The 20,758-nt window shown below is 42.3% G+C and overlaps 1 protein-coding gene across 1 annotated transcript in view; it reads left to right on the top strand.

The window, feature by feature from the left end:
• Nucleotides 1–20,758, top strand: part of LOC139407776 (sodium/potassium transporting ATPase interacting 2) — a 168,601-nt gene that overhangs the window by 141,869 nt on the left and 5,974 nt on the right. The window contains exon 5 of the mRNA XM_071151636.1: nt 15,606–15,666. Within this exon, the coding sequence (XP_071007737.1) occupies nt 15,606–15,666 (61 nt within the window). The remainder of the gene's footprint in view (nt 1–15,605; nt 15,667–20,758) is intronic.

Raw genomic sequence — 20,758 nt, 5'->3', positions numbered from 1 at the left:
TTGTCATTATGGCTGATAGCTGTGAGCCAAAGTCTACAGCCATTCAATCTGCAGACCTGGCCACAGTGTCCAGTATCTACTGGACATTATACAAACCATGGAGCTAGAAACTAGACCACAGCATTACACATACCGGTATTCCCATAATAACTGTGCCATGCTGCCATAATGCATTTGTATTGTAAGCTGCTGTTGTCTTTGCGTAGCTTTTTACTAGCTTAGTGGAACGCAATGGGCTGAATCTAGAATCAATTTGCTAAATTACCTCCGATACTCCATTCACGCGGAGTACCCTCTGTAAGCGGCTTTGCGTTGCACTGGAGGTCTTAGCGACGGACATCATAATTGGGCTAAGAAACATTCCGAGGCACAATTGCATCCCAAACACACTTTTCCTATCTCAGACGTTCGACGTGGATGGAAGACTGTTTAATTGTGTCTGGCAGCACGAGGCAACAATGTCAATTTTCCCCAGCACCTCTTTAATGGATAAGGGATGGCTTTTGTTTCCTCGCGTGAGAATGTCAGGGAAAGAAATGACTGGTTCATTATCTTTCCCCCAAAATTAATGAGTGGCTCTTTGATCTGCTAACTGCGCAGACAACCGCCCTCTCTCTTCTCCTCCTCTCCTATTCTCTCCTTCCCCCTCTGCCAGACAAGAACACAATTGATCCACAACTTTTGGTTGTCCCTCTTCTTTCATTGAAGTACAGTCATTTGATAGGGTACAAAGTACCCAAGTAATAATGTCTTATCTCATATGTATTAATGAAAATAACCTGGGAGGTTAATCTAATTCAGTAATATCTATGAAAATGGTCCGCAGTGAAAGGGCCTCCTTGTGTGAACCACAATGATGACAATAAAGAGATAATTATAAGGATTACAGAGGAAGCATTTTCTCTGTCATCCACGCACCCACCAACTTCTTTTTTAGGCAGCTTCCTTGGCTCCGACAGAAGACGATCCCTAAGTCTCACTGTTATTCTGCTGCTCTCTTTTCTAGCGTCAGAGCAACAGAGCAGCACCTTCCATGAATGAGGTTTCTCTCAAAGCGGAGAATGGATGTAGGGGCCTCATCCGTTCATTTACAACCGGCCTAGACATTAGTATGGCGGTACGCGTCATTACGCCATAAGGAAGCCTCCGTCTCAAAGTAATTAAATAGTGTGTGGTACTAAGAAGCCTGCCTTGGATGGGACTGAGGAAGGGTTGAAATCGCTGGAGGATCTTTTGATGTTACTCCTCCCCTCTCCTCCAGTCCTCCCTGTCTTTGTTGTCTGAGTGAAGCTGTCTTTGTTTTGCTGTCAACATCAGACAGGCGGGCAAGTAGCTACGGCCGATAAATAAGATGTTAATTGGCGCAGTGACCCTTTACCAAAGTAGTGAGGTCACTGTGACACTGTCAACATGAGACTGCTGGGCTTGGTGGCACTTAGCTGAGGGACCATATGGTATTTTCAGCTCTAGTGTTGCGAGGTTCGGCCCGAAACTGTGATGTCTCACTGTTCTTTTGCCACATCCCATCTGCAATTACACTCGGTTCCCACCACCATAGGATGTCATTATCTATGGAGAATGTGTTAATTTTCTTAGCTAGTCGGTGGAAAAATATCAGTTAAAGACATTCCTGATTGGGTTCCTTGTGGGATAAATTCATCTCGGTAGCACAGTGGTGCACCATGCTGTGGTAGGTAAGGTTGCTCTGGGAGTGTAATCACACAGCTCTGTGTGGGAGTTGAACCACTGATTATGGTTAACACTCTAGGTGATTAACGTCCTCCGTCTCACCTTCAGCACCGTACCGTGGCGAGGTCCAGCCATGTTGCTTTGCACCATCGTCTGCTGCATGAACCTATTAGTGTAATGCAACACTGGATGAGAAGAGCCCCAGCGCACTCTCCCATGGTTGAAAATAACACTCACCCCTACCTACTGTTACTGTACAGAAGCAGTTAACCATAAACATTTACAGTACACTGACATAAACTGTGTAGGTCTCATGCCATCCAACCTCTTTTTTCACTGGTGTTGCTACTGTGATGATTTTTTTGTTGTCTATAAGAATGGCTGCTTGTCAGTTATTATCTGCAGTCAACCTCTGGGAGATGACGAGTGCAGCCAGGAAGACGTTGATGTGTTGCCAGGCAGATTTCTCTGTTCTTCCTTCGCCCTGGGAGAGAGCAGAGGAGAGGAGTACAGTGGCGTCGGGGCCAGGCGGTGCACAGAGCCACAGAGCAGAGATACAGCACACGCCACCAGGGTCCAGGGGAGAGCCTGGGGGACAGGGGGGGGGGCAGAGAGATGCGGCCATTTCATATGGCTGGATAAGCGGCTAAATGAGCTGTGTCCGGTACACAGTAGCATGGCTGACGCCTCAGAGCCCCGGGGCCAGATTCTCTAAGAACAGCGAGCCAGTCGACCCAAGGAGAGCCATGAATCAGAAGAGCTTCCACGTTCATTCTAACAAAACTTTTTGATGAGGAATGATGAAGGTATGACTAACTGTTCTATTCAAAGCATGTGCACAGACTGTGTTTGGACAAGGACATGGTTTAATGCAAAAGTAATTGAAGTAACCCTGATATGAACTGTCAGAGTCAGTGCCAGTGCTACTGTATTGCTGCTACTAATAGTTGCACATTTATATGCAGTAAAGTCACAGCTCTATGGAGTCGTAAGGGGACTCGGTCTGTAGAAAAGGAGCCAACTTTGCCATTGACGGGTGCCTCCGATGACAGGTGCCATAGGGCTGCAGTATATGTAGCAGGCTGAACTCCTGGCTAGCACCACTTACTGTCAAACCTTAGCTTTACAATTGTGTCCAGGCCCCCCATATCCAGCAAGACATTTCATAGACTCACACATAGACACACGCACACACACACACACACTGGGAGGAATAATGTTTTCTTACTGGAGGAGACAGCTGTTGGAGTCCACAGCCCCTCCACTCCTCCATCACATCCTCCAACCTGTACAGACACACGACAGGCGTCCTGTGCCCAGGGCCAGAATACACTTTAATAAATGAGACTATTAACACGGTTAATAGTGATGGTGATGTGCTTTATGAGAATATTTTCAATGACACTTGTAATGAATAATAATTACATCTGATGGTACTATTGCTTTTTCCTTGGTTAGGGATTCCGAGTGGGTCTTTGAATGTGAGTGTAATTGTTTAGAGAAGAGCTATGGCCCGGGTCCATTAGCTAGAAGATTAAAGGGACGCACGGCATAACCGTAAGTTTCCTATTTTCACCTATCACTCAGGCACTGTGAAAGCCCCTTTGTGTAGTATTTGCCTGGTTAATGGTAAATGCACTTTGTGATATTATTTACCCTTCTCTGAATTTAGCCTGTTGATGAAGTGGGAGAATTATCATAAACCCCTATGTGTTTAAACAATGTCATCTCTGCTTTGCTGCTGTGATCTATTATGGGAGTAGTGGAAATACCTTGTGTGTTTTATTCTCCATATGATCCCACCATTTTAATTTCCATTTATCTTCCTGTTGTTTGGCATTTCTGTCATGATGGGATGAAAATTGCTCTCTCTCCCTGTCTCTCTGTCTTCAGACATTCATTTCTATTTTCTACCTGAACCCCTCTGTCACGGATCCCTTGGGAACTGTGTCATTACGCACACCTGGTCCCCATTCCCACTGATTGTAATTGTTTAAATGTGCCCTTTGGTTTCCATTGGGCTGTCGATTATTGTTACAATGTCAGTTGGTCCTGTGAGTACCTGTGCTGTGTTGTTTTGGCTTTCGTGCCACTTGTATTGTGCAGATGATTACGGGTTTGTGCGCTTGGGTTATTTATTCGAGGTACTCATGGGTTTCAACCCTGTGTTTTGTATACGTGTTTGTTTGGTCTTCGTCCCCGTGCCTTTACGTGGCACGCTGTAATTTGGGTAAATAAAAATCCTATTTCACATTCCTGCACCTGTCTCCCGATCCCGTAATACCAACGTGACAGAATAATGGACCATTAAGGGAGACACTGTGACTGGTCCGTCCAGGCGCCGCAACTTCAGCAGCTGCAACTGGCCCGTCCGACGACGACGCAACTTCGGCAGCTGCGTCGGGTCCTTGTCTCGTCGATATATTGTTACAATGTCCGTTGGTCGTGTGAGTACCTGTACTGTGTTTTGGCATTCTTGCCATTTGTATTGTGCAGATGATTACAGGTTTCGTCCCGTGTGGAATCATTGTGTGCATGTATGTTACGGGTCTCGCCCGGTGCATTTACTCGAGGTACTCCTCGATCTTTTGTTTTCAACCCTGTGTTTTGTATACGTGTTTGTTTGATCTTCGTCTCCATGCCTTTACGTGGCACGCTGTAATTTGGGTCAATAAAAAACCCTATTACGCATTCCTGCGCCTGTCTCCCGATCCCTTTATACCAACGTGACACTCTCCCACTGCCTTCAATGTTAATTTCAATGGCTATTGTTCAAAAAAGATGACAGAATGGAAAGATGCGTATCTTTAGAGAAATCACTATTGAAGACCCGGTGACTGGGCTCTCTGGGAAATATGAAGCAAACACTAAGCCAATTTGGTCAGAAGTAATTTTAAGAGGATTGGAGGAGGTATCAGTTATGGCGAAGGAATCTGCTCCTCTGATGCACCGACGATGGAAAAACACTTTGCTTTTCCTCATCCAAGTCTTTCAATGTCGAATTAAACAAAAAAGCAAAGTCCACATTGATAGATGAATCCAATTCATTAAGCCAGGATAGGTGCTTCGCTCCAATTTCCGCTTCTTTCGACAATCAATTTCTCTTCGCCAAAGACTACACGTGTTTCACGCCTGTGCATGTATAGAAAGCCATTTTTTTAGCTATCAGTTCTGTGAATAGTGAATGTCTGTAATAAAATGGATCAGTTTTGACAGTGGCCAACACCTTGAGGGAAGTGAATCAATTGGCCTCATTAAATGTTAGGCCCTAAAGGCACACAGAGACCATGGCCGCACGGAATTGCGATCTTAGACTAATTGGTGTGTTGAAACAGTCATGCTCGGCAAATCATTCACGAGACATCTGTCAGTCTGGCTCACAACGTTATCACAGAGGCTTCAGTATCAATCTCAGGCCCCTTTCCCCATGTCTGTCTCTCTTCTTATTTGAAGCCTGTTTCTCTGTGTGTCTCTTCGTTCTCCACTCTCTGTGAGATGGGCTTGTTGTTGTGGCTGAATGAGTAACGGCGTGGGCCTGTGTTGAGTGACAGGGGAGCTGATATTGTCGGGATCTCTGAAGTGTCGGAGCATCTCATCTGATAAGCCAGAGAGCGAGAGCGAGATCAACGGCTAGGGAGGGCGAAAGCGGCGCCTATTTTTCAAATGTCAGAAACGACATGGGACGCCGCTTGATGAGACCCTGTGAGCTGCGAGCACAGTGTTTCATTCAGCTGCTTTAATTGCGGGAGCCTTTTGCTCCCAACACCGACGACGTCCCATATCACAGAGCTGGAGATGATCAGTCTCCCTCCACACCACTGAGGTGATTGTTACCAGTGGACAAAAAAGGCGAGCTAGCACTGCACTGACGCTGCAGGGGCTGGGGCTGGGGCTGTCATTTGAATAAATGGTGGCTTCAACCCCCCCCCCCCCACACCCCCACACACACACAGACAAGACGACAGTGTCTGAAATGCGTAGAAACGCTGGTCTTAAAGTCCTCAACTGCCATCCAATTTTTCAATCTCAAAGTTTTGTCCGTGGTACAGCGTTGTAGTGACACACTGACACTGTGTTAGTAGCAGCCTACAGCCTCGGTCACGACACAACATTGTCAGAGTAATAAGAAATAGCTGTCTATCATTGTGACGTGTAGGATACACTGTAGAGACGTTCAGCTCAGCCGCGTATGTCTTGACATGGGGCAGATTAATTGTAAGCTCTCCTCTGTCACAATAGGTATATATTGTGTTTGGCTAAAGAGCAAACAGCCTCGGTGTATGAAAAATGGCGAAGATAGTGTGCTGACACATGTTCTTAATGTGTTGAATTATGTTGAGATATTCAGCTAGTGTTAAGAAGGCGTTTGACCCTGCCTCTGTCACACACTTCCTGTGTTATCCCTCCAGTGCCTAACACAAGTCCTGCTCTCTCTTCAATCTCCTCTCTTCCCACCCTTCTCTCCTCTCTTCCCACTGTGTTGATCTTTAAATCCCGTTGTCTATCACAGCGTTTGTCAGGATAGCACCTTTCACTTCAATCCGTTATGCCTCGTCAGGGAAAGAAAATATCTTGGACGTGTTATAAAATGGCCATTACTCACTCCGTGAGGGCTTTGGGAGGTCACAAAACCAATTATCAGGAAGTCACGTAGGCCGTACACCAAGTGACTTATGACCTCCCAATTTCTCACCATGACCCTCATATTTAGGAGAAAAGATGGGACATCTATAAATAAAAATCTGTCAACCTTCACATGGGTGCATCAGACTTTACAATTAGAATTATACCGATAGTCAGGCGTATATTGAGCATCCCCGACTACCTTGCAAAGAATTTGTTTGCGTTCCCCTCTTTGCATAGAGGTCAAAACTACCATCAGCTTTACCATCTTCTTGGCAGACCGATATTAGCTGGCTTGCCATTAATTTGGAGAGTTGACGCTTAGAATACAAAGCAAGCATCTACTCAAGGCTATCAGGGTTCAGTACATTACAAAGGCTAGTTCGGCTTGGTATTCAAACAGTATTTTGGCCTAGATCAATGGGGAGATGTCTGAATGCATTATAGTAAACAAAGAGCAATTATGCTCCTAGCTCAGAGTTGGCTTTTACAGCAAGCAATCAATCCCTGGACAATGGATATGGGAGCTAAGGGCCACATAATGAATGATTATCAAGTGAAGGAAAGTATCTCTGCAAAGCCAATAAGACCAGAACCAATTAAGCAGAGTTGTCTATGTTGAGATGCTTTGCCTGCGGTAAAACACATTAGCTAACCCACCTTGGGTCACTTCCATCAATTGAATACTGTAGTCGTGTGTGGGTATGAGTGGAAGCAGCATCAATATAGATAGAAGGATATGGAATGTACCTTTAATGGTCTATTCGAGACCCATACCTGTAACCCTGACCAGTGACAATGAGAACAAATAGTCCTTTCCTGTGTGGGTAGTGTTACCAAGCAGTGCAAACCCAGTAAAGGTCATTCCACCTTAACCTTCTGTCAGTCAACATGCGTGCAACATCCATGTCACGTAACCAGCCTATTGAACAGAGTCGAAGGGTTCTCGTTTCAATCTTGACTCTTTGTCAACAGGAGTGCACAGCGAATAGAAATATGCGATAATGGAAGCGATTTCTCAATTCAATTCTATCTGGCTATGGCATGTTAGCCTGGCTGGTGGGACTTTAAACATGTCTCTCTCTGAGGTATAAAGGAAATGGGAAACTGTAAGGGAAATAATGGTCAAACACTTCACAAGCATCTCTGTGTGTTTGAGGCGAGAGGAGAGTGAGAGGGAAGCACCGCCCATGTGTTTATTGTGCTGTAACATTGCTATGTCAAAAAGTGACTCATTCTCCTCTATGGTTAAGTGCCTTCTCAATTGTGAAAGTGGAAAATTGGGTCTGATGAATGTCGTTGAAGAATCACAGTATCCTCACAGGAAAAGAAGACTTCTGTCTCATTTCTGATCATTTGGTACCACTGGGACAATGCAACAGCTATCCTGGAGTAAAAGAGCTCTCTCAGTACAATGCATTGATTTATCTCTTTGGATTCCCTAGAAATATCAGGGTAGCCATACAGGGCATATAATATTGTTAAAGATCATTATCAATGATTTCTTTAGGGAATGACTTAATAAATGTGACCTTTCAGTAGAGTTGATGTGTCTAAACCACCTACTCTTTCAACATTCAGTGATTCTGCTAAATGCGCATATTTCATAATTACATTACCAGGTTTGGGCAAGAGATTCAGACTGATGTTGAATAATCCTTTATATTCATGTATTTTTTATCTAGCGGCTTAAAATTGATTGCCTGTTTCTTAGTCATTTTACTTTTATTTGCATTATGCTAGTTTTCCAAAGCTTCGCATTTGGCTTATGATTTGTCTGGGGTACAGGGCAAGATACATTTTCTGCCACATAGAGCCATGTGTACTTACCGTCAGGCTTCTTTGAGAGTAAAAAGGTGAATATTTTAGGGCTTCCGGAACATTTGCACTGTGACAGAATGATCGGGTTTGGTGGAATCTCTCCTTACTTTGTGAAATATCTTCTTACTTCAAATATGTCATGTTTCAATTTCTCAAAACTCGTTCAGGCAAGTTTCTTTTGTATTCATCCTGTCATCTTCTTTCTGGAAAACTGCGGCCAATGATTCAAGACGTTAACTCGTTTGAGAGCATGAATGATTCAGCAAGAAAATTGGTCTCATTTATTATTGGAGAGGTTTGACATTTTTAGCATCCTCATTTGAATTTTCACTTTTTCAATTACAAGTATTTGATTATTGAAACCACTCGTATTGATTACAAAATGTATTTCTAATCACACAAAGGAGCGTGTCTGTTCCCAAATGGCACCCTATTCCCTATAGTCCATTACTTTTGATCAGGGGCTGGTCAAAAGTAGTGCATTATATATGGAATAGGCTGCTCTCGTCCTTCAATATGTACAATGATTTACACTACAGCCTATAGTATATAAATATTTCCTTTGACCATTTTTCCTCCTCTCCTCTTACAAAATGATGCCCACCAGCCGAAGACTAAATAGAGAAGTCAATGAGCTTGGCCCTTGGCCATGATTAAGGAAGTAAACGGTTAATTTAGCTACCTAACAAGACCAACGTCTATGTGGAACTCACACAGCACAAGCTCAGGAGGTCTTTGCTGTGGAGCCTCTCCTTCTTCTGTAGGGAGACTAATTCAGATGAAGAGCCCGGTAGGTCGCCCAAGGAGGATTAGAATGAAGAGAACTCAATTGCTTTCTGCTCTAAGGTTGGCAGATTATTGAAGACACAGAGGTTTATTTTAATTACACCCAAAGAATGGGCCCAGCTCACAGCTGAAAGTCTGAAAGTTCTGTCTACATTAAATGGAACCTAATGAATTCTTCAATATCTTATTTTTTAAGGATTCAAAAATTCACTGTCAAACAATGATACACTGATGTATCAATATATAAGAAGTTACACTAGGAGACATTCACTTGGGAATGCACTATTGAATGTAGTCTTACATTAGAATAACAGTAGCATTACTGGGTTATTTTTTAAATTTAACTAGGCAAGTCAGTTGATAACAAACTATTATTTACAACGACAGCCTAATGGGAACAGTGGATTAACTGCCTTGTTCAGGGGCAGGAGGCCAGATTTTTATCTTGTCAGCTCGGGGATTTGATTCAGCAACCTTTCGGGTTACTGGCCCAACGCTCTAACCACTAGGCTACCTGCCGCCCATTTCTTACTGCATACTGTGGAGATTAAACTGTCTTTGATGGTTGTGAATGTGTGAGGGGTAATGCTTTGCCATCATTGAATTATCATGAATCCTGAATACATTGCTCAGGGCCCATTTTCCAAATGTTCTCCAGTCTTTTTTCTTCTCGGTATGGGGTTAAATACTAGGGAAACATTTCAGCGAGGCTTTCACAAGTCCTCAACCTGTCTGTGCAGTATTACCCACAGTGTATGTAGTACCTCATTTAGAGTGATGCATCAGCTTGCCATCCACAGCATCTACCCCCAACCGCTCTGATATGTGGCCAACAGAAAGCACCATTTTATAGGAACTGCTGAAATGCCATTTGGCTTTATTGTGATGAGTAATAAAACACACATTGAACCTTTAGCGTACTCTGTAAATGCCCCAAAATATATACAATCAGCATTTCCCTGAGCCAGGTCTGGTTTTACAAGAGTCTGTATGCCAGCAGTTGTCCTATTTAAAAGGTTTAATGGAGTCAATGTACTTAGATATTTGCCCTTGATGTGTTGTAGCTTGCTTCCATTTCCTGGGGATGCAACCCCAGTAAAAAGCTAAGGTTCCACTGAAAGTCTGTTTGCTGGTGCAAGCTGTGAGATGTGGCTGCAAATAACCAGTTGTTGGCATGGTACGCAGCTCTGCCCCGTCTATAAACGCTAAGGAGCAAAGTCACCCGCAGCGAGCCAAGGAACACAGGAGGATGGGGTCAAGGACATGTGAATTACCTTTTGCACAAAGTGAGCCGCTCACAGTTTGAAATGGGAGTCTACACTGAGACAGAAATAGGTTGAGTGATGCCACATCAGCACCTGAAAATGGATTAAACTACAGGATTGTGCCCACTTTTTATGAGGAAATAGGTTAGCTGGGAAATGTCCTCCACATCAATAATTGTATAAAGGACCTTTGAAGTTATATTTTCCCTGCCGATCTCTAACATGGTTGGGTGAAGTAAAATATCTGATTATAATACCATAGATAGTCAAATGTGAGGTGTTGGAAGTGAGATGCAGGAGTAGGTGAAAAGCTAAGATCCAGGATTTCAACACATGCAGTAGCATGCTCACATCTGTAGACTTTGTATAGCAGTGGAAGCTGCTGAGGGGAGGAAAAAATTGTTGGAAAAATTGTCCAACACTTGTTTACAGGCTATTTTACTTTTTAATTTTACAATTTACAGACAAAAATGTATTGTGTCATGCACAAAGTAGATGTCCTACCGACTTGCCAAAACTATAAACCTCTTTGGGCTGAGATCCCGCTAACGGGGGAGAAGTATTTTACACCATTTTAAATAAACACCTCTTGTTAATCCCACCACAGTGTCCGATTTCAAAAAGGCTTTACGACGAAAACAAACCAAACGATTATGTTAGGTGAGTGCCTAGTCACAGAAAAACACAAAGGAGTCACAAAAAGCAGAAATGGAGATAAATGAATCACTAACCTTTGATGATCTTCATCAGATGACACTCATAGGACTTCATGTTACACAATACATATATGTTTTGTTCGATAAAGTTCATATTTATATAAAGAAACACAGTATACATTGGCACGTTATGTTCAGTAATTCCAAAACATCCGGTGATTTTGCAGAGAGCCACATCAGTTTACAGAAATACTCATAATAAACATTGATAAAAGATACAACTATTATGCATGGAATTATAGATACACTTCTCCTTAATGCAACCACTGTGTCAGATTTCAAAAAAGCTTTACCGAAAAAGCACACCATGCAATAATCTGAGTACAGCACTCAGAGACCAAAATAACCCAAACAGATATCCGCCATGTTGTGTAGTCAACAGAAGTCAGAAATAGCATTATAAAAATGCACTTACCTTGAATGATCTTCATCAGAATGCACTCCCAGGAATCCCAGTTCCATAATAAATGTTTGATTTGTTCGATAATGTCCATCATTTATGTCCAAATACCTCCTTTTTGTTCACACGTTTATAATTCACTGTATCACAATTCCAGTGGGTCAGAAGTTTACATACACTAAGTTAACTGTGCCTTTAAACAGCTTGGAAAATTCCCCAAAATTATGTCATGGCGTTAGAAGCTTCTGAAAGGCTAAAATCAAAAGAAATCAGCCAAGACCTCAGAAAAAAAATTGTAGACATCCACAAGTCTGGTTCAGCCTTGGGAGCAATTTCCAAATGCCTGAAGGTACCATGTTCATCTGTACAAACAATAGTACGCAAGTATAAACACCATGGGACCACACAGCCGTCATACCGCTCAGGAAAGAGACGCGTTCTGTCTCCTAGAGATGAACATACTTTGGTGCGAAAAGTGCAAATCAATCCTAGCAAAGGACCTTGTGAAGCAAAGGACCTTGTGAAGATGCTGGAGGAAACAGGTACAAAAGTGTCTATATCCACAGTAAAACGAGTCCTATATCGTCATAACCTGAAAGGCCGCTCAGCAAGGAAGAAGCCACTGCTCCAAAACCGTCATAAAAAAGCCAGACTACGGTTTGCAATTGCACATGGGGACAAAGATCGAACTTTTTGGAGAAATGCCCTCTGGTCTGAAGAAACAAAAACAGAACTGTTTGGCCATAATGACCATCGTTATGTTTGGAGGAAAAAGGGGTAGGCTTGCAAGCCAAAGAACACCATCCCAACCCAAGCACGGGGTTGTGGGGGTGCTTTGTTGCAGGAGGGACTGGTGCACTTCAAAAAATAAATGGCATCATGAGGTAAGCAAATTATGTGGATATATTGAAGCAACATCTCAAGACATCAGTCAGGAAGTTAAAGCTTGGTCGCAAATGGGACTTTCAAATGGACAACGACCCCAAGCATACTTCCAAAGTTGTGGCAAAATGGCTTAAGGACAACAAAGTCAAGGTATTGGAGTGGCCATCACAAAGCCCTGACCTCAATCCCATAGAAAATGTGTGGGCAGAGCTTGTTTGAGTGTGCGAGCAAGGAGGCCTACAAACCTGACTCAGTTACACCAGCTCTGTCAGGAGGAATGGGCCAAATTCACTCAACTTATTGTGGGAAGCTTGTGGAAGGCTCCCCGAAACGTTTGACCCAAGTTGAACAATTTAAAGGCAATGCTACTAAATACGAATTGAGTGTATGTTAACTTCTGACCCACTGGGAATGTGATGAAATAAATAAAAGCTGAAATAATCATTCTCTCTACTATTATTCTGACATATCACATTCTTAAAATACAGTGGTGATCCTAACTGACCTAAGACTGGGAACTTTTACAATGATTAAATGTCAGAATTGTGAAAAACTGAGTTGAAATGTATTTGGCTAAGGTGTATGTAAACTTCCTACTTCAACTGTAGATTGATGCTTCTTATTGTGCATGTTATAAACAAAAAACATGTATGATTAAAGATTGTACTATGATTAAAGATTGTACGATAATCGTTACAAATCATCTGAAAATCAGTCTGAAATTGAATATTTCACCTGTTGTTCATGTCATAGCCTAGGACAATGTGGTAAAGTACTGTTATTCCTTATTCCTTTTTTATTAAAAAATTTAGCTCGCTTGCCTCACTTTTCTGGGGGGAAAATACGTTAAACAGTGAATCAATTTTGTCTGGCCTTATCTAGTTTCCAAAATGCAATAGCCATAGTATGATTTTGATTTCTAACAACCAATATGAAACCCTTTTTTTCAGTCAAAATATTTCTAATGCTGAAGAATGTTTCTAGTTAATCTCTCCGCGGCTGAATTGGTGCATTCAGAATGAATGGGACCGTTTTGAAACCACTCTCCTATTACAGCACATTGCATTGTCATGCCAGTTGGATTTCACAAGTGCTGCACATAGATTGAAAGTGTCCTCTGCCTCAACACTCCTTGACCTTTGAGCAGTGATGTGCACGTGATCCATGCATGCAACAGCACCCTCCAACTATAATAAGGCCAACATGCGATCGCTATCGTACCCGTGCAAAACATGCCACTCCTTCAGTGTCGTGGCTATCAGCTGCACAACATAGGAGACTATTCATTTATAAGGCTCCTGATTCAATCAGCCTTTGAACAGTAATGCAATCAGTCATATTCAAAGTCAACTGGACAAAGCTGCTTTTTTGAAAGTGATGGTTATGAAGCTATGTAGTAGAGACGTGTGTCTGACTCCCACCCAGACAATAGAGAATGGCGGTGTTGTGTGTCTGTGTTTATTCTGAGGAGACGCGGCTTCATAATACTTGCGGTGAGATCAATCATGCCCCCAGACTTATTCTCAATTATTAATGGTTTCCTCAGTAACTCTGCATGTATTATTCAGATGTATAGAATCTAATTTTAACCTACCATCGGGAGTCATCGTCACAGTGGTATTTCCTACGGAGTAGAATGGTTTGTGTATAAAGGAGCCTTCATCATAAGAATACCCTTCTCTATTTACAGGAGACAAATTAGGTTTACACCCTGTGACACGGTTCAAAATGAGATGCCATTGGGTAATCAAAGGAGCTTTGTGTGTGTGTGTGTGTGTGTGTGTGTGTGTGTGTGTGTGTGTGTGTGTGTGTGTGTGTGTGTGTGTGTGTGTGTGTGTGTGTGTGTGTGTGTGTGTGTGTGTGTGTGTGTGTGTGTGTGTGTGTGTGTGTGTGTGTGTGTGTGTGTGTGTGTGTGTGTGTGTGTGTGTGTGTGTGTGTGTCTTGTGTTTCTGTCTGATAATAACGCCCATGCGACAAACAAAAAACAGCTCCTTTGTCTCACCTTCTCAGTGCTCCTAATGGGTAAAGTGTGCAGTGTATTGTGTGAGTGGCGGGCCCCGGATCGTGTGTGGCATGTGTCCTTCACATCAGGGCACAGTATTATGCAAATGGCCCAGTCTGGAGATGTATTGCATCTGTGTGAGTGTTGGCCTGTGCTCCCAGCCAGCTACAGAGACAGAGCAGGGGGAGAGGGGGAGGAAGGGAGCGCCACATTATTTAGAGTAAATGAGGGCAAGACCTTGAAATATTCCTGGAATTTTAAATCTGTGGTTGCTCAGATTTATAACTGTGTCTGTTTATCGGGCAAGGAGGGGTAGAAATGAAATACAAAATAGCTTATTATGTCTTTATGCATTTTAGTTCAATGATCTGATTAAACGACAAACACAGATTATAAAGAAAGCCAGGTTGGCTAAACTCTCCATCATGGTAGGGACCACTATGATGAATCTCAATGTACACACTGCTGGTTGCATGCCAGCATGACCCTTAGACTCCAGACAGCGCCTGAATATGAGGACGGCACACCCATTATCCACATGGGTATCTATAGTGCTGTCTCGTGCATGGCCTCCTGTCTAACTGAATCCTCTGTTACATTGAGAATGTCCATTCCTCTCCACTTACACGCTGACCTCAGCCTGACCCCCAGCATCTGTATCACGCAATCCAATCAGAGGCCTCCAATTCCTGGTCTATGAAATTACAGGCCTAAGGAAGAGCGGGGAAAGAAAGTAATATGGTTGTGTTGTTCTGAGGTGTGTTAGTGCCAAGAGCAGGGATATCTACTATACTACTGTGTTGTACTTTGGCTAAGCCTTCAATTACATTTCCTATGTTCGCCTGGCTTTCTATTGTTAAACTTAATCCACTTAATCATTATATTAGGTGACTCATTTTAAACACAGACTTATTAAGAACCGCCAAGCCCACCTGATTAGCCCCCGACCATTTAAAAAAAAAATGTTTGTGTAATGTCTCTTAATAAACCATGTTTTTCCATTGGCGATGCAGGGTTTCTCTTTTCTCTCTTTTTCCGTTGTCGTCTCTCTTCCTCTCTATGTGACCCGTTTCCTAGAGCAGAGTGATGCATTATATGTTGTACTAACACCTGTTCCCTCAACACAGATAGCGTTAGATGGTATTAGATTAGATGCTAACACCTGTTTCCTCAGCACAGAATGTTTTCCACTTGGAGATGCTCTTCTGATCTCTATCTTGTTCCCATTTTCTATGACTGGTGGCTCATCTTTTCCCACCAATATTATTTTGCAGCTCTCTGCAGCTCTTGAAGGCATGGACACAAAAATCTATGTTTCCTCCACTGATTGTGCTATTCTAATTAGTCTCTTTCTCACTGTGAAATGTCACAACTCACAACTGCAGACTAACTTAACTTTCTTCATTTCTCTTTTGCAGCTTGTTGGGTTCATCTATGCCTGTTATGTGGTGAAGCTCATCTCAGAAGAGGAAGACAGCTGTGAGTATTGCCTTTCAACAAATATTGTAGATCTAGGAGAAATATACCTGATTCCTACAGTCACACATTTAAAGGCAATTATCATTTCCCTTTGCTTGTTATAATGATAACTCAGTGCCATCTCACCTCATGTGCCTCAGTTGCCCCGTTCACGTCATGTCGGAAACTCCGAGTTAAATTTCAAATGAACACAAGTTATTTGTGTATTGTTTGATTCTGATAATTCCCAAGTGGGAATGTTTCTACAAAGAGTATCAAGTCGCAAATTTCAGAGTTTCCGACATGACATGAATGTGGCAAGTGAAACGCACACCTTTGATTCATAAGCTTTACCTGACCAATCACATAACTCCAGTTACTGATGTTTTGCTACGACAGTACTAATGAGCCATTTTCCTGGACTCGCTCCATGATATAATATATAACTAGTTATTTTACGTCCAAGTAAATATATACAGTATGTCTGGCTCAAGGCTGACATCTCTGTATTCCTGCATTTACAGAGTACTTCATTTACTCTAATAACCGAGCATTAGCATGGACATTACTCTTCTGGTAGGATCTTTAGATTTAGCCAAGTTTAATGCTCCAACAAACGTTTACATTTAAAAGTCCAATTGCCTTGCTCCAAGATGCATGAATTATTTTCTTTGGCCACTGCCTCTTTTTCACAAGATTAGAAAGCAAAACATATATTGGGACAGGAATTACTTTTTGTGTTATCGTCATTTAGAAATGAATATTGATTGCGCCAAGACATGTGCTAGTTCTCCTTGTTACCCGTCTTGATTTGGAAACATAGTATGTGCTGGAAAGAATGCATTTGCCAACCACCCCGGCATCCTAGATCAATACCATTTAGTTTTTAGCAATCTCTCTTGCATTCTCTCCATTTGCAACATTCGTCACCAAGCAGCAGCCATAAAGAGAAAGAAGGAACGAGAGGGGATAGAGAGCGAGAAAGAGAGAGGGGGGGTCAGAGAGGGGGGGGGGGGGTCACATGAGGCGATTGTACATGATTGCACACTGTACATGCCTTCTCTATCGTTTTAGAACATTTTTGACTACAGTACCGTTCAAAATGTTGGGGTCACTTAGAAATGTCCTTGTTTTTGAAAGAAAAGCACATTTTTTTTGTCCATTAAAAGAACGTCAAATTAATCAGAAATACAGTGTAGATATTGTTAATGTTGTAAATGACTATTGTAGCTGGAAATTGAATTTTTTGTATGGAATATCTACATAGGTGTACAGAGGCCCATTATCAGCAACCATCACTCCTGTGTTCCAATGGCATGTTGTGTTAGCTAATCCAAGTTTATCATTTTAAAAGGCTAATTGATCATTAGAAAACCCTTTTGCAATTATGTTAGCACAGCTGAAAACTGTTGTCCTGATTAAAGGAGCAATACAACTGGCCTTCTTTAGACTAGTTGATTATCTGGAGCATCAGCATTTGTGGGTTCGATTACAGGCTCAAAATGGCCAGAAACAAAGAACTTTCTTCTGAAACTCGTCAGTCTATTCTTGTTCTGAGAAATGAAGGCTATTCCATGCGATAAATTGCCAAGAAACTGAAGATCTTGTACAACGCTGTATACTACTCCCTTCACAGAACAGCACAAACTGGCCCTAACCAGAATAGAAAGAGGAGTGGGAGGCCCCGGTGCACAACTGAGCAAGAGGACAAGTACATTAGTGTCTAGTTCGAGAAACAGACTCCTCACAAGGACTCAACTGACAGCTTCATTAAAAAATACACGCAAAACACCAGTCTCAATGTCAACAGTAGAGAGATGACTCTGGGATGCTGGCCTTCTAGGCAGAATTCCTCTGTCCAGTGTATGTTATCTTAATCTTTTATTTTTTATTGGCCAGTCTGAGATATGGCTTTTTCTTTGCAACTCTGCCTAGAAGGCCAGCATCCCGGAGTCACCTCTCTACTGTTGACGTTGAGACTGGTGTTTTGCAGGTACTATTTAATGAAGCTGCCAGTTGAGGACTTGTGAGATGTCTGTTTCTCAAACTAGACACTCTAATGTACCTGTCCTCTTGCTCAACTGTGCACCGGAGCCTCCCACTCCTCTTTCTATTCTAGTTAAAGCCAGTTTGTGTTGTTCTGTGAAGGGAGTAGTACACAACATGGTACGAGATCTTCAATTTCTTGGCAATTTCTCGCATGGAATAGCCTTAATTTCTCCGAACAAGAATAGACTGACGAGTTTCAGAAGAAAGTTATTTGTTTCTGGCCATTTTGAGCCTGTAATTGAACCCACAAATGCTGATGCTTCTTTAATCAGGACAACAGTGTTCAGCTGTACTAACATAATTGCAAAAGGGTTTTCTAATGATCAATTAGCCTTTTAAAATTATAAACTTGGATTAGCTAACACAACGTGCCATTCGGAACACAGGAGTGATGGTTGCTGATAATGTCCTCTGTACGCCTATGTAGATATTCCATGAAGAAATCACCCGTTTCCAGCTACAATAGTCATTTACAACATTAACAATGTCTACACTGTATTTCTGATCAATTTGACGTTATTTTAATGGACAAAAAAATAGCTTTTCTTTCAAAAACAATTACATTTCTAAGTGACCCCAAACCTTTGAACAGTAGTGAATATTACCTTGAGTTTCATAATCACAGTTATTAATTTAAGATTGGATGCAGCATGCCTTTATTAAGAGTGCCCGGCTCCCCTAGGTCCTCCCCTAGGTCAGTACACTAACAACACTTTTAGTGTACTGACATTATACCTGACTGCTGGTTAGTGTTGTCGTAACCCAACATACAGTACCGCTCACCAGCAATAGGGATTCATATAAAACGTTTCAGTGGTGGTAGAAGAAGGCTTTGCCTCTGATAGCTGTGTGATCACCTTCAATATGCACACAGTACACTGAACATGGGAGCTGTTATGAGAGATATTACTAAGAGTGTGTGCGGTTTGGTTGCTCTCTCAAGCCAGAAAAAGACTGAGTCAAATAAGTGATGTGGCACTTAGTAGGCTATTTCCTCTACATTTAGCATGGGTATCTGAGTGTGGCTCTGCTGGAGCCCCTGTACAGGGAGCCAACACTAGGCAGGCAGGAGTACTAAACCATGACCACAACCAAACGTGAGTCTCTCAGCTAGCAGAGATTGCCTATCAGACCATGTCTCTCTCTCTTTCTAAAGAGTATCCCCAGACATAGCTTTCCCATCTTTAGAGCCCAAATGTCACTGCCCAGAATGGGGAGTACCTCAATCTGGCATATCATATAGCCCATCCTGGATAAGTAAAGGATTCCCTCAGGCATTGTTATGATAAAAGTCATTTTGGTCCCAATTAAGAGACAATTATATTTGCCACTCAATAATGGCAGTGAGAAATATGCCATTCAGGGGAAATGAAGCTCAAATTGGAATTTACCCTTGACAATCTCGTTGATGTATTTGATGTGTTCCGGAGTTGGAATTTAAAGAACCTGGGAAAAGCCCATGAAGTATAATACTCCATTTGCAGTGGTGGTGGTGATCATTTCAGTCATGTAGCTGTGTTTAATTTGGCCAAACACAGAGGAACAATATTGTTCATACCCTCCAGTGAATGAGAATGGTATTGATGGTTTGATCCCTGAAGCATGAGGAAACACTAATCTGGGAGCCGTATTGGCCATTACAGCTCTAATTAATATAGTACATGAAGCACCTCAGCGAAGGTAATGAACAGCTAAAACCAATCAACACGCTCACTCCGTAATTACAACTACTATCAAGGGTAATGTCCCAGGGTCCATTTAAAAGAAAGGATGGTATTTTAAATTATTTTGCCTCCAAGAGAGGAAAGAGGGAGAAAAGATGAGAGAGGGGGAATCAAGATGCAGCTAGCAGTGTGTTCAAGGTGCTGTAAATACTTTTTTTGCATTAATAACAAGGAAATTAGGTTACAGCTTCCTCTATGGGATTTGCAATCAGGTTCAGTGTACCAGAAAGGTGGAATGTCATGTTGATTGGCCCTCGGCGGCATTTCATTTGCCACTGCTTTGTCATAACAACTTGTTGTGAGTACTTAAGACAAAGCAATTTGGAGACGTAGATCAAGTTGTGCTGACTGCAATTCTCAACAATGCTGCCATTAAACCTTCCCCTATAGCTAAAGCCTACTGAATAAAGCCCAATCAATATGTGGCTATGTCTTTGGGGGAAGTGGTGCTTGTATATCTCTGACTGCTGCTAGTGTTTTACTGGCATCTTTCAGGGCTTTTTGTGTAGATATGAGCTACTAATAATCCACCTTAGCTATTAGCATCTGTTTTAGTGTGTTTCGTCATCAAGTGAGCACTATTTGTCATATTAGCATGGTAAATATAAGTAGCTGCAGGCATTTAACATTATTCCCTCCAGCAAAAGGAAAATATTAAAATAGCTTTTCATTACACACATAATGGTTCAGTCAGTCGGTCACTCAGTGTAACATTCTAACAGTCTTATATATTCACCTGAAGAAATCACGCCCAATGATCCAATGGGCCAATGGATGCCGAGCCCGCCCTCAGAAGCCCCACCTTCCTGGCTATAATCCCGGGGCACGCATTCATTTCCTCAATGCTTCGCTCTTCAGCTCCTCTGGAGGAAGAGCGTATCATGTAATTTGCTAACCTTTGAAGCACACGAAGACTACGAAATTCAGCTCCGACTTTGGTCTGTTAGTAGGGAGAGAGTACTCGTCCCAATAGATGTTACAAATTTTGACTCTTCTTATCGGTTTTTGTTTTTGTTAAAAACCCATTACTTTCTCCACTGCTTGTGTAGACAGTTCTTCCTTGCTTTAGTAAGATTGCCAGTGGTAAGAGTAAATTCAAAAAGGCTAACCAGCCGAGTTGGAACCTCCGACTGTGCCCTAGGGCATGTGGTTTCACAATGAAAATTAAAGATACTCATGAGTGCTTTCCTGTTTAAATGGAGTGGAAACACGCTCAGGAGGTCTTGGCTCGGACCAGTTCGTGTGACCATTGTCTCCTCCTGTCTTCAACTTCCATTGGGCATCGGGCTGACGTTGTGAGAAAGATTGGGGCTTCTGACGAAGGGTTTCCGGTGAAGCGA

The sequence above is a fragment of the Oncorhynchus clarkii genome, chromosome 4 (genome assembly GCF_045791955.1).
Source record: "Oncorhynchus clarkii lewisi isolate Uvic-CL-2024 chromosome 4, UVic_Ocla_1.0, whole genome shotgun sequence".
Classification (NCBI taxonomy): Eukaryota; Metazoa; Chordata; class Actinopteri; order Salmoniformes; family Salmonidae; genus Oncorhynchus; species Oncorhynchus clarkii.
Note: the sequence above shows the minus strand (reverse complement) of the source record. Positions and strands in the feature narration are given on the sequence as shown.